General features: G+C 41.6%; 1 protein-coding gene across 3 annotated transcripts in view; it reads left to right on the top strand.

Annotated features, from left to right (window-relative positions):
• NEK5 (NIMA related kinase 5) overlaps positions 1-13,169 on the top strand; it is a 62,155-nt gene that overhangs the window by 43,415 nt on the left and 5,571 nt on the right. For 2 of the 3 annotated variants that reach the window (XM_069601451.1, XM_069601449.1), the window contains 5 exons: positions 1,519-1,605; positions 1,996-2,064; positions 4,665-4,791; positions 9,285-9,419; positions 11,139-11,276. In XM_069601451.1, the coding sequence (XP_069457552.1) occupies positions 1,519-1,605; positions 1,996-2,064; positions 4,665-4,791; positions 9,285-9,419; positions 11,139-11,276 (556 nt within the window). The remainder of the gene's footprint in view (positions 1-1,518; positions 1,606-1,995; positions 2,065-4,664; positions 4,792-9,284; positions 9,420-11,138; positions 11,277-13,169) is intronic. The other variant, XM_069601452.1, reaches the window with a different exon arrangement.

The raw sequence follows: 13,169 nt of genomic DNA, 5'->3' as shown, positions 1-13,169 counted from the left end.
AGGGTCCAACACCATTCCAGGGCTTCAATCAAATGCCAGGTAGGCTTTTCCTACATTACTGTCCTCCTCTACTCACTTTCTGAGCTATTACTCTAACCTTCTTTTCTTTATAGCACTTAACACCTTCTGAAATGACATCATTGCATTGCTGACTCATTTACCAGTAAAATGTAAGCTGTGTGTCAGTAGGGATGTTCACGTTCTGCACCATCCCATTGTGCAGGGAGTGTCTGGTCCACGGTGGGCGCTCTATATGAGATTGTGGGGTGAATGTTAAAGTGAGGATGGTACCAAGTAGGCAGCTGAATTGAAAGACACTTCTTAAAGACACGTTTAAGAGTCATTGCATAAAGATCACATTTAAATCCCTGGAAATTACTGAGACCTCCGGGTATTGTGGAGAAGGAAATGGCAACCCACTCCGGTATTCTTGCCTGGAGAATCCCATGGACAGAGGAGCCTGGGGGGCTACAGTTCATGGGGTTGCAAGAGTCAGACACGACTGAGTGGCTAAGCCACCACCATCCGTGTACTGAGGAAGAGAACAGCAGAGGGCCCAGCACTGAACCCCAAGAAAGCTCAGGGTCTAAAGTCCACCTCTTGACCGTTCTTTGGAAATTCTTGTCAGTACTTTTACAGTCTTCTCTTCTCCTTTAAATTGCCCATCAGGTTTTAGACCCTCCCCTCCTTCCTTTGTGGAGAAGGCAATGGCGCCCACTCCAGCGTTCTTGGCTGGAGCGTCCCAGGGCCGGCGGAGCCTGGTGGGCTGCCGTCTGTGGGGTCGCGCAGAGCCGGACACGACTGAGGCGACTTGGCAGCGGCAGCAGCTCCTTCCTTTGCAGTATCACGAGCTGTGCACTTTTTTGTTTTCCTGATTAAGATCATAAGCTTCTTAAGGAAAGGATCTGATAGTCAAAATTATAATCTCTGTAAATTTTTTGTTTATTTACTTTTAGTTGCATTGAGTCTTCATTGCTGCTTGCGTGCTCTCTCTAGCTGCGGCAAGCGGGAGCTACTCTTCGCTGAGGTGGGCGGGCTTCTCATCGCGGTGGCTTCTCTTGCCGCAGAGCACAGGCTCTGGGCCTCGGGTCTCAGTAGCTGTGGCACTCTGGCTTAGTTGCTGCAAAGCCTGTGGGATCTTTCCAGACCAGGGATTGAACCCATGTCCCCTGCATTGACAGGCGGATTCTTATCCCCTGTATCACCAGGAAGTCCCCAAATTACACTCTTGAATTAGATTAGGTTGTATGGGACTGAAGTGATAAATATTGTCACACCGTAGAGTTGCAATACTGGTGTTAAATGCATTAATATTTCAAGTTAATGGACCTTGTGGCCAAGCTTTTAGTGGTCTATCATTAACTTTCCTTTGCAAAATGCATGCTTTTATTCTCAAAACAACCATCAGATTCATTCAAGAAATCAAATAATGTAAATAGACCCTGCTGTGAATTCAGCAATTGTGAAAATATAATTGTTTGATCAATAGTAAATGCTAGATTTTATTTTTTCTCTAAGTTTCAGGATATCGAAAGAGACTTAAAACAAATTAAACCTCAGAACATAAAGGAAAGTAACAGTTTGGAACAAAAACATAAAGCACAGGTAATAAACATTTTGTCTTAAAATTTTTTTTTTAATTTTAAAATATTTAATTCTTTCATGCGTTCCCAAACATGAACCCCCCTCCCACCTCCCTCCCCATAACATCTCTCTGGGTCATCCCCATGCACCAGCCCCAAGCATGCTGTATCCTGCGTCAGACATAGACTGGCGGTTCGATTCTTACATGTGTCTTAAATTTTTGTATTAAAATTCTGGCAGGGTCTCTGCAGCTTGTAATCTAGTCACCTACAGGATTTCACCCACTACTATTTTATGGAATTGCCTTATTTTGTGATGTTAGACTAATGGTTTTAAGTATCTGTAATTGTCAAATTGGGAGTTGTAATTTTAAGGTTGTCATTACTAAGATTTTTTCTTGCTTTCTTCTAGAGAGGGGTAAAATTTGAAATTAATTTAGATGAATGTATTTCTGATGAAAACACCCTCCAAGAGGAAGAGGTATGCCATTAAGTTAAATTTCTATTAGTAGAGATGAGAGAATAAGTGTCTTAGTGGCACATTTCATGAAATTTTCCCATAGAGGGTAGGGAAAATTTTCTAAACTTCCTAGAAGGATCTCTAGTGTTCAGATAAGTCTTCCAAAATACTTAACCTTCTGTTCTTTTTAAAATTGAGATTATTCATATAAACGGATTAGTCCATTTTACTTTGCTATTATAAAGAAGATATTTTCCTCCCAACAGTAACTTTTAAATTATAGCCAGATTAAAGTAGAAGATATAATATTAATATATAGTCAACAACTAATAAACTCACCTAAAATAAATGAGCATGTATATTTAAGTTGAATAACCAACAAGAACCTACTGTATAGTGCAGGAAACCCTGCTCAATATTCTGTAAGAACCTAGTTAGAAATTGAAAAAGAATAGATAACATTTATATGTATAATTCTTTTTTAATTTCTAACTAGGTTCTTACAGAAACTTTGCTATGCGTTTGAAATTAATAGAACATTGTTAATCATCTGTACTCTAATATGAAATAAAAAATTTTAAAAACAAAAATAAATAAGTGAGCTGTTATCTTGAAACCATGCACAATTATTTTGGATATTGATTAGTTATTGATAACTTTGTACTGGTCTTTGGGTAAATCTCAGTTATGTACTAGGGATCTCATTGAAACAGCAATAATTGCACAAATACAGTAGACTCAAACCTCATTTTATGACTTGATTTCAGCATCTTTTTTTAATCCCATTTTTTACTAAAGCTGCTAACCAATATGAAAATTAACTGATTTGTGTTTCCATTTCACCTCTCCAAATTGGCCTTTTAAATTATCAAAAGTTAAGTATGAGTGTGTATATCTCTATGTATATTCATTACATACTCAATTTCTTTCATTTTTTTATTAGCTTAAAAATTCTTAAATGTTATTATTTCTTTCAGATTTGTGTGTTTGTGTGTGTGGTGAAGGTCCATTGTTTTAAAAAAATAGACTTCATGTTTTAGAGCAGTTTTAGTTTCATGGTAAAATTGAGCAGAAGGTACAGAGATTTCCCATATAGCTCCTGCCACACACACACACACACACACACACACACAGCCTTCCCTCCCATCAGCACCTCCCACCAGAGTGGAACATCCATGGCAAATTAGCTGCCACATGATCAGCGCTCATCTCTGTTGACAAGGAGAAGAAATGGACAGATACATTCCTATTTCTACCTTGTTCCAACATAGTCCCAACTTAAAACCCTGTTGATTCATGTAATAAACATATGTCGAATACTCATTGCATATTGATGAACCTACACTGGTCCATACTAATCACCCAAAGTCCATAGGTTATGCTAGGATTCACTCATTCTGTGGGTTTTGACAAGTGTAGAATGACATCATTATAGAACCATTAAAAAAGAATAGATAACTTTATATGTATAACTGAAAGAAATTGAAAAAGAATAGATACATCTATATGTATAACTGAGTCACTTTGCTACACATTTGAAACTAACAGAACACTGTTAATCAACTATACTCCAATATGAAATAAAAAGTTTTAAAAATAAAATAAAAATGAATAATAGTTTTTAAATTTTAGAATAAAATTATAGAATCATACAGAGCATTTAGAATCATACAGAGTATTTTCACTGCCTTAAAAATCCTCTGTGCTCTACTAAGTTTTGAGATTTTACCAGCATTTTGCTACATAAAGACTTCAGTGGAGTGTTGGTAGTGAGTACTCACCTCTAACTGCTAGGCTGTAAGTGTCCCGGAGCTGTGAGTACCAGAGGGATTAGCTCTGGGGACCCAGAGTCTGAGTTGGAAGCTGAGGACCCATCCCTCCAGTGCGTCTGTGAAATGAGGTGCTGAAATTGGCTTCCCTGATGGCTCCGATGGTAAAGAACCTGCTTGAAATGCAGGAGACCAGGGTTCGATCCCTGGGTCGGGAAGATCTCCTGGAGGAGTTGCGGCAACCCACTCCAGTATTCTTGCCTGGAGAATCCCATGGTCAGAGGAGCCTGGCAGGCTATTGTCCATGGGACTGCAAAGAGTCGGACATGACTGAGTGACTAACATTTTCAAAGTTGGGCTTCTAGAAAAAAGAATGGAGTCCCAAACGTTTTATGTACCAATTTGTTCATCCTTTGTTCTTCTTTGCTGTGATGTGCTTGATACAGAGTGATCGTTTTAATATTAATAATGGAATGTTAGGAGCAGTTTCAGGGACCTGACTGGCAATGGTAAAGCTTAAGGCAGGGCGTGGATGAACTCATCTTTAGAGTCCCGTAGCGTGGAACAGTAGGGGGATAAGATAGAAGGCAGGACGTCTGCATCAAATTAGTTGCCACATGATCAGTGCTCATCACTGTTGACAAGGAGAAGAAATGGACAGACACATTCCTGTTTCTACCTTGTTCCAAAAGAGTTCCAGCTTTAAAAGCCTATTGATTCATGTACTAAACATATACTGAATACTCATTGCATATCTTGGTAAATGCTACTACTGGGAATACAGAATAATTTTTAAACTCTCCCCCCCAAAATGTGGCTTATTTCTCATGAAACACTGTGGAATTGCTTTAGGCAGTGGATATACTGAATGAAACTTTGACCTCTGAGGATGGCATGAAGTTCATGGAATATAAATGTATGAAGGGGCAGGAAGATTATACAGACAAAGCATTTGAAGAACTCTGTTGCCCAGAAGCAGGTATGTATCCCTTGAAGGCTGCAGATGAGAAGGTAGTGTTTTATTGACAACCCATCTCGTATGCTCTCCTCACTCATCTCCTGTGACCTGACTGTCCCCTGCCCCCCACCGCTCCCTGAGCTGGGCAGAATCTGGCCTGACTCCACCCGCCGCAGAGATCACAGCCCCAGAGACCCGCCTCCTCTCTGCTCCGCCCTGCTCCCGGGGCATTTTCAGCTACTCCCTCAGCTTCCACTCCTCCACCAGCAGCTCCACGCTCATCTGGCTTTCTCAGGATCTCCTAGATGCCTCCATGGACGAGTCCCATTGTCATCTCAAACTCAGTGTGTGTACTGTCGATCTTCTGAGCCCTTTCTTCCCAGGGAGTCTTTATTTGGGGCGATGCCCTCACCAGGCTGACGGTCCTGCTGTTATGCCTGGGGTGGGTTCGACTCTGAGATGTCCCTGAGTCTCCCTCCTCCTTCTCCATTCTCTCTGCCCTGTCCTGTCTCAGCCATGTATGTAGTAGGAAGTGCGTGGGCTTTGGAGAAAAGAGTTCCAATCCCAGCTGGTATTGCTGCTTTTTGATGGTGCAGCCTTTCACATGTTACTTCAAATCTCTGAATCTCAGGCACTTCCCTGGTAGGCTAGTGGTTAAGACTCCACACTCCCAGTGCAGGGCCCACAGGGTTCTATCCCTGGTAGGGGAACTAAGAGCTCACATGCTGTGTGGCCAAAATATATATATATATATATATATATATATATATATATATATCTGAACCTGTTTCCCCTTAGGAATGAGGATACCGATGCTTGCCACACAGACTTATTGCAAAGACTAACGTGAAAATGGACATATTAGGTGCTTAATTTAATAGCTGCTATTTCCCTAATTTTCCCTTTCCCTTCCCCTCACTCATAGGAGAGCTGCTTTACTCTCCTATGCACCCACCTTTTCTCTAGTCTTTCCCTTTCATTCTGTAAATATTGCTATAGTCATCTTGTCATATTGTTATCCTACTCAAATTTTTAAAATTAATTTTTGCTGGAGTATTGTTGCATTACAATGGTGTGTTAGTTTCTACTGTGCAGCAAGGCGAATCAGCTCTATGTACACGTATACCCCCTCTTTTTTGGCTTTCCTTCCTATTTCGGTCACCACAGAGCACTGAGTAGAGTTCCCTGTGCTGAATCGAATAAATATTTTTTTTTTCCAGGTGGAAATGAGGCATTATCAAAATGAAATATGAGTAGAGTTCCCTGCTCAAATTTTGTTTTGAGGGAACTCTACTCATATTTCATTTTGATAATGCCCATGAGATACAGTTCATTGCACAAAGTAACACATGTTATGCTGCATCGCGTGATCCCGCTCAATCACCCCCCTCTCTTCTTGCACTGATGATGGGATCCACACAGCCTGTTGGAACCACATCTTCTCCTGCAGCTATGTGAGCGTTTACACAGCCTGACTCAGCTCAGTTTCCTCTTCCTAGAATAATACGCGTTGCCTCACTTCCACCTGGAAAAATCTGTATTCAGTTCAGCAGAGAATCCCCAGCTTCTGCCCGACTGCTAGGTGGAAGGGACCTCAGAGATGAGTGACGCCTGACTCTGCCTTCACAATCATAGAACTGTCATGAAGCAGTGAAAGGCGGCACAAAACCTGCTTTTTGAGCCCCAGTTCTAATCATTAGTTTGATACTGAAAATGGACTCAATTTAAACTGGGTTCCTGTAATTATTATTCAGGCTGAACAATTCCCCATGTGTTTCTTGACCTCTGTCTTTCTCTTGTGAATTATGTGCTCATATCCTTTATCTATTTTTCTACTGAATGTCATTTTTATAAATTTATAAGACTCATTTAAGTAGAACCTTTGCCTGAAATACCTATTGCAAATATTTTCCCCAGTTGGTCTTTAGATCTCATTGACAGTATCAATAGCAGATATGTGTGTGAGTGTATATGTGTGTGTACTTATAACTTGGGAATAAACTCCATAAGAATCATGCAGAGCAAATGAAGGAAACCATAAAACCTTACTGAGGGAGTTAAAGACTGTTTGAATAAATGTAGAGAAAAGAGTCGGACACAACTGGGCAACTGAACAACAACAACAGTGCTGTTATATATTAGAAATATTCATTCCAAATAAATATGTGGATTTTGGGCAATTTCAATCAAAAGCACAATAGGAGTTTTTTTCTGGTGTAAAGAGATCTTGGCAGATTGCGGAATCTTAGAGAGCCTTTTTTAAAAATATGTATTTATTTATGGCTGTGTCGGATCTTATGTAGTGCTTGAGCTGAGTACTTGCAGCTTGAGGGCTTAGTTGCCCCATGGCATGTGGGATCTTAATTCCTCAAACAGGGCTCGTACCCCTGTCCCTTGCATTGGAAGGCAGATTCTTAACCACTGAACCACCAGGGAAGTCCCTTGGAGATTCTTAACTAGCCAAAAAAATCTAGAAAAGAAGAGCAGTGAGTGGGACTTGTCTTCCAAATATCAAACTATATTATATAAATTTCAGTGATTAAAACAATATGATACAAAATTTTTTAAAAATTAGTGAAAAAAGACAAAGTTTAGAAACAAACTCTAGTATGTATTATAATTTAGCATATGCTAAAAGTCACATCATGTTAATGGGAATTAAATAAATGAATTAAATAAATGCTCTAGAACTAATTGGTTAACAATTTGGAGGGAAATTATGAAATCAGACTCTAGATAATGATACAGCAAAACAAATTCCAAGCTAAAATCAAAGGGTTTATATGTTAAAAGTGAAACTGTATGTTATAAAATAAAGTGAAAGAAAATGTGAGTATTTTTCAAATAGGGAAGAATTCGCTATTCAAAATACATAGGAAAAAAAAATCACAGAATAAATTAGTAATAGATTCAGCTTTAACAATGAAAGGCTTTGGTAAAGCAAATATTACTAGCTCTTAGAACTGTCATTTTCAATATTTTACTTAGGGAAAATAGTCATAAATGTAAAAAATGAGTTCATTATAGTGTTGTTTATTGTAGTAAAAAATTCTAGCAATCTAAAAATCCAACAAAAGAGAATTAAGTTAAAATGTATTCATAAAACAGGATATCCAGTTTGCTTTAAAAGTGGTATAGAGCAATATTTAATAATTCAGATAGGATATATTGCTAATTGGAAAGAACAAATTATAAAAGGGTATGTAGTATTTGGCCCATTTTTTTTTGTTTCAAAACGAAGCAAAAACAAAAGGTAGGAAGGAAAATTTGCAACTGTAATCATCTTCTGGACAGTGGGATTGTGGAAATTTTGGTTTTCTTCTTTATTTATCTGATCTCCAAATTTCCTATAATGAAACATAGAAACAAATTTTCTAAAAACCATGTTACTTTTAAAATTAAGATAGGGGACTTGGCTGCTGGTCCAGTGGTTAAGAATATGGGCTTCTACTGCAGGGAGCCCAGGGTCAACCCCTCCTTGGGGAACTAAGGTCCCGAATGCCGCAGTGTGGCCAAAAGATAAAGTAAGGAAATGGAATAGGTGCATTTCCGTGGAAACTACTAAAGTTCACATAATGCCCATTCATTCAGTGCTGTTAATATTTCTTTAGCATTAAATATATTGTCTAGTCAATCAAATGTTAATAATAAAAATGAAACAATTTTAAACCTGTTTATAACTTCAGAACTTAAAAGTTCAGTGGCCTGAAGTAACAAATACTGTAAACTTGATGGCTTATTAACAACATTTATTCAATATTTCACACACTTCTGGAGGCTGGAAAGTCCAGGATCATGATGCTGGTAGATTCAGGGTCTGGTGAGGGCCTAATTCCATCTTTTTGCTGTGTCCTCACAAACCAGTCCATCCTAAAGGAAATCAGTCCTGAATATTCATTGGAAGGACTGATGCAGAAGCTGAAGCTCCTGTCCTTTGACCACTTGATGCGAAGAGCCGATTCATTAGAAAAGACCCTGATGCTGGGAAAGATTGAAGGCAGGAAGAGAAGGGGACGACAGGACGAGATGGGTGGATGGCATCATCGACTCAGTGGGCATGAATTTGAGCAAACTCCAGGAGAGAGTGAAGGACAGGGAAGCCTGGTTTGCTGCAGTCCATGGGGTCTCTGACAGGACTCAGCGACTGAACTACAACCCTTAGTGGAAAAGATGAGGGAGCTCTCTGGGGTCTCTTTCATAAGAGCATTACTCATATTCATGAGGCTTCACCCTCGTGACCTAATCACCTCCCCACAGTCCCTCCTCCTAATACCATCACCTTGGGCATGAAGTTTGGACATCTGAATTGGTGGCCGGGGGGGTGGGGGTGGGGTGCGGGTAAAGGAGGGATGGCATGCAAACATTCAGTCCATAATAGTCTGTATTAGAAGGATGGTGGTGACTTCTGTTTTTGAATGTGCCAGCTGATGGATTCCAGGTTTCCTAAGGACCATTTGGTGCTATTAGTCACACTTTGCTGCTTTGAGATGAACGAGTTATTTCCTTATACCCAGAGTTGTGCGTTCCGGATGCCACTGCCGCAGGGCACAGGAGACAGTGGGCCCCAGGAGCTCCTCAGACTCTGCTGCAAATGATGGCCTCAGCCGGTGTCACCTCCACCTGCTCCACCTGCTCCGCCATGCCTGAGGGTGAGGCTGACATCAGTGGCTTAAATCATCAGCAAGAGGAGAGAGAGGCTCCAGACACAGCTGTGTTCACCCCAAATGCCAGTGCTCACTCTGACCGGATAGTTCTCACTTTTCAGTATGGTCCCTATAAGAATGAAAGAAAAGTCACTCAGCAGTGTCCGACTCTTTGCAACCCCATGGACTGTAGCCTACCAGGGTCCTCTGTCCGTGGGATTCTCCAGGCAAGAGTACTGGAGTGGGTTGTCATTTCCTTCTCCAGGGGATCTTCCCAACGCAGGGATTGAATCCAGGTCTCCCACTTTGCAGGCAGACGCTTTACCATCTGAGGCACCAGGGAAGCCCTACAGTCCGTATAGGTTTGTATCAAATACTTGTCAAAAGATACTGTTTTAGATTAGGCTTGTGGCCCAGATGGTAAAGAATCTGTCTGCAGTGCAGGAGACCCAGGTCTGATCCCAGGGCTGGGAAGATCCCCTGGAGAAGGAAATAGCAACCCACTCCAGTATTCTTGCCTGTTGAATCCCATAGACAGAGGAGCCTGGTGGGCTACAGTCCATAGGACTGCAAAGAGCCAGACACGACTGAGCAACCAGCGCTTCCGCTTCCTACCTCTGCAGAGACTTGCCTACTAATTATTCTAGACAATTGACCACTGTAGCTGTGAGAATGTAAGGGAGGAAAGATCCAGGCTCCCACCTCCCTCTCAAGGAGGGACAGGTGGCTTCATTTGCTTTCCTGTGCTTGCCCAATAACTCTCTTGCAATGTCTTGGAGGGCCATTTTTTTTCATCAGTAACATCAGAATCGAAATGTTAGCTATCCCACAAGATTTAGAGAGTTAGTGCAAAGATACACATTAAATTGCTTTGTAAGCCAATGTACTATTTCAGTGTTGGGACAGTTTAGAATGTGATGGTATTTTCAACGTAAATTCTTTTGTTTACATCTGAGCTTCTGTCATAGTCTTTCCTCATCAGAGAGTCCCTGCAATACCTGGGTGTGATCTTATAGGTGGTGGAGATTTTTATTGCTCATTTCCTATGTTCTTGATAACGTGGGGCCGTGTGTGCTAAGTTACTTCAGTGGTGTCTGACTCTTTGCGATCCTGTGGACTGTAGCCTGCCGGGCTCCTCTATCTATGGGATTCTCTAGGCAAGATTACTGGAGTGGGTTGCCTTTCCCTCCTCCGGGGGATCTTCCTGACCCAGGAATCAAGCTTGCTTACATCTCCTACATTGCAGGCTGGTTCTTTATCTCTAGCACCACCTGGGAAGCTCATGTGGGGCTGAGGGAGAGCTAAAATTTATGTCCATCTTATAAGTTGAAGTCTGTATTACTGAAGTTAGTAATTAAAAGTATTTGAATGGACCCATATTTATACTCTTACAAAATATATCATTAAGTTTACAGAAAAGGGCTTGCAAACATAATACAATTTAATCCATCCTAAGCCAGTGAAACAATAAGGAGGGAAACTGAATTTAAAATAAACGATAGAATAGAAATGTCAACGTACCAAAATAGCCAGTTTGCAAAGCCAAAAATGACTCTCCTGCCTAGTGGCTCTGTGACAGTCATACTGTCACTGAACTTGTCTTAGCTTCTTTACTCATAAAATGAGGGGTGGGATTAGGTTATCTCCAAGTTTCTTGCATTCTGTGATTTTAAAAACTCCATTGAAGAAGCATCTTTATTGTCACTAATCCAGCCTCCTTTTCAGACGGCCGAGTGATTGAGATTGAAGGCGGTCCAGAAAACAGGAGACGGTGGCAGCGAGAAGCCCCGGGAACTTTACTGAGTGTTTTGGCAGGAGCACAGCTAACCAGTAGCTCGCTTTCTGCCAACGATGGAGAATGTGGTATGTAGTTTAAGCACATCCCCAACCCCCTGCAGAATTTTGTCAGACATGGAAATGCAGGATGGGGATAAGAATAGCCTGGAGAGAGAATTGAGAGGGTGTCAAAGCCTTTTCAGAAGCTGATTTACTTTGTCCAAGCCTGTTCCAGATGCATTAATGAAAGACTTGAGCTTCTGAAAAAAGTGGAGTCATTTTCTGTAACGGGATCGGTTGATGAGTGATGAAAATTAGGTAGGAAGGGCAGGTGGCTTTGTAGATGATGAGCTAGGGCTTAGCTCTACTTGACAGAGTCCATTTAATCTGACAGCTATTCAGCAGACTCAAATTACCATGCAGTGGGCAATAAAATACGTCTTAATGTAGTTTTTTTTTTTTTGGCTTTGGGGATTTTTTTTTTTTTTTTGCCTCTAACTTTTAGCAAGATTATGCTTGTATTGGCTTCAAAAGTTGTTGTTTTCTAAAGGTTGAGGGAATTTGCATCACAGTGAGGATCTGGTGTGAACTGCCACGAGAAAAGCCATCTAGGACAGGCAGGTATCAAACAAAGAACACCTGCCCAGGCAGGGCTTTGGGGCTTCAGAGATGCGAGGCTGAGGGGGCAGGGGGGCCTGGGTACCAACCTGAGAGTAATGGAGGCTGATGAGTGCTTAAAAGGTGAAAGAGCAACAGGAAAGTATGTTGAGAATAATGCAAGAGGCATAGCTGACTGTTTCTGAAGTGAGTCTGCCAGGGTGTGAAGTGCAAGAAAAGGGGAATCTCTGTGAAAGCTGTCTTTCACAGAGACGGCATTTTATTGTCGAAGGAACATTTCAGGTGGGAAGGATTTGCAGATCTACCCACCTGAGAGACTGCGGAAGTATAACTAAAACCTAGGAGCAGTAGAAGGAGCCAGGTTCCCTGAGTAGCTGGAGTTCTTCGATATTATGACTTATCTCAGCTGCCACACTTAAAACTCAACGCTTGGGTGGAGGGGGTGGGGAGAGAGAGAGAAAAATGGTTCTCTGTCTTCAAGGCTTTCTTTCTAGTAACTTCAAATCACAGGCTGCAGTCTGATTGCTGGTCATCTTCCTCCCCTTCTATCCTGGGATAAAGGCATTGTCTGTAAGATGGGGCTGGAGGCTGGGGGGTTGGGAGGAAGCTTTGGGCCGCCCTGCATTAGACTGGAGGCCAAGGGCCGGGGTCCCAGACCAGGGAGGATGGAGGTGCCCATCTTTCAGGACACTGTGATAGTGAAGCGACATGCTGGTAGCGATGATTTGTCTTCTTGCATTTGCTCCTGCGATTCTTTGAAAGAATCATAGAAAACTCTTCATATGATCTTGCATGCCACATGAATTTATTTATGAACTTACTGTATTTTTGCATGGACAGCTTTGCATTAGGCATATATGAGTAACTGATCCAACAAGTGGGACGCAAGATAGGAACTTGCCTCTCAGGGTGGCGTCCAAAGCAAAGCGTGGATATTTTCTTTTGTAACCTGTTAAGGGTGTAGGCGCCCCCTCTCACTCCAACTGTGCTTTTTCTTTTAATATATATATATATATATATTTATTTGGCTGTACCAGGTCTTGATTTTGCCATGCAGGATCTTTAGTTGCAGCATGCAAGCTCTTAGTTGCAGCGTGTGGGATTTAGTTCCCTGAGCTGGAATCAAACCTGGGCCATCTGCATTGGGACCACAGAAGGCTTAGCCACTGGGCCACCAGGAAAGTCCCTGGCTGGACTTTTCATTGGTCTTTCAGCCTCTAACTCTGTGGTTGGCCTCACCTCATCTTTCCTATCCCAGGAGCAAGCTTGACTTCCTATCTCTGGTCGTCTTTCTTTAGCTATTCCTCTGCACCTGGGATTTCCCTGGTGACTTAGCAGTAAAGGATTCTCCTGCAATGCAGG

This window comes from Ovis canadensis, chromosome 10 (genome assembly GCF_042477335.2).
Source record: "Ovis canadensis isolate MfBH-ARS-UI-01 breed Bighorn chromosome 10, ARS-UI_OviCan_v2, whole genome shotgun sequence".
NCBI classification, from domain to species: domain Eukaryota; kingdom Metazoa; phylum Chordata; class Mammalia; order Artiodactyla; family Bovidae; genus Ovis; species Ovis canadensis.
The sequence above is the reverse complement of the archived record's forward strand: the minus strand, read 5'-3'. Positions and strand labels throughout refer to the sequence as shown.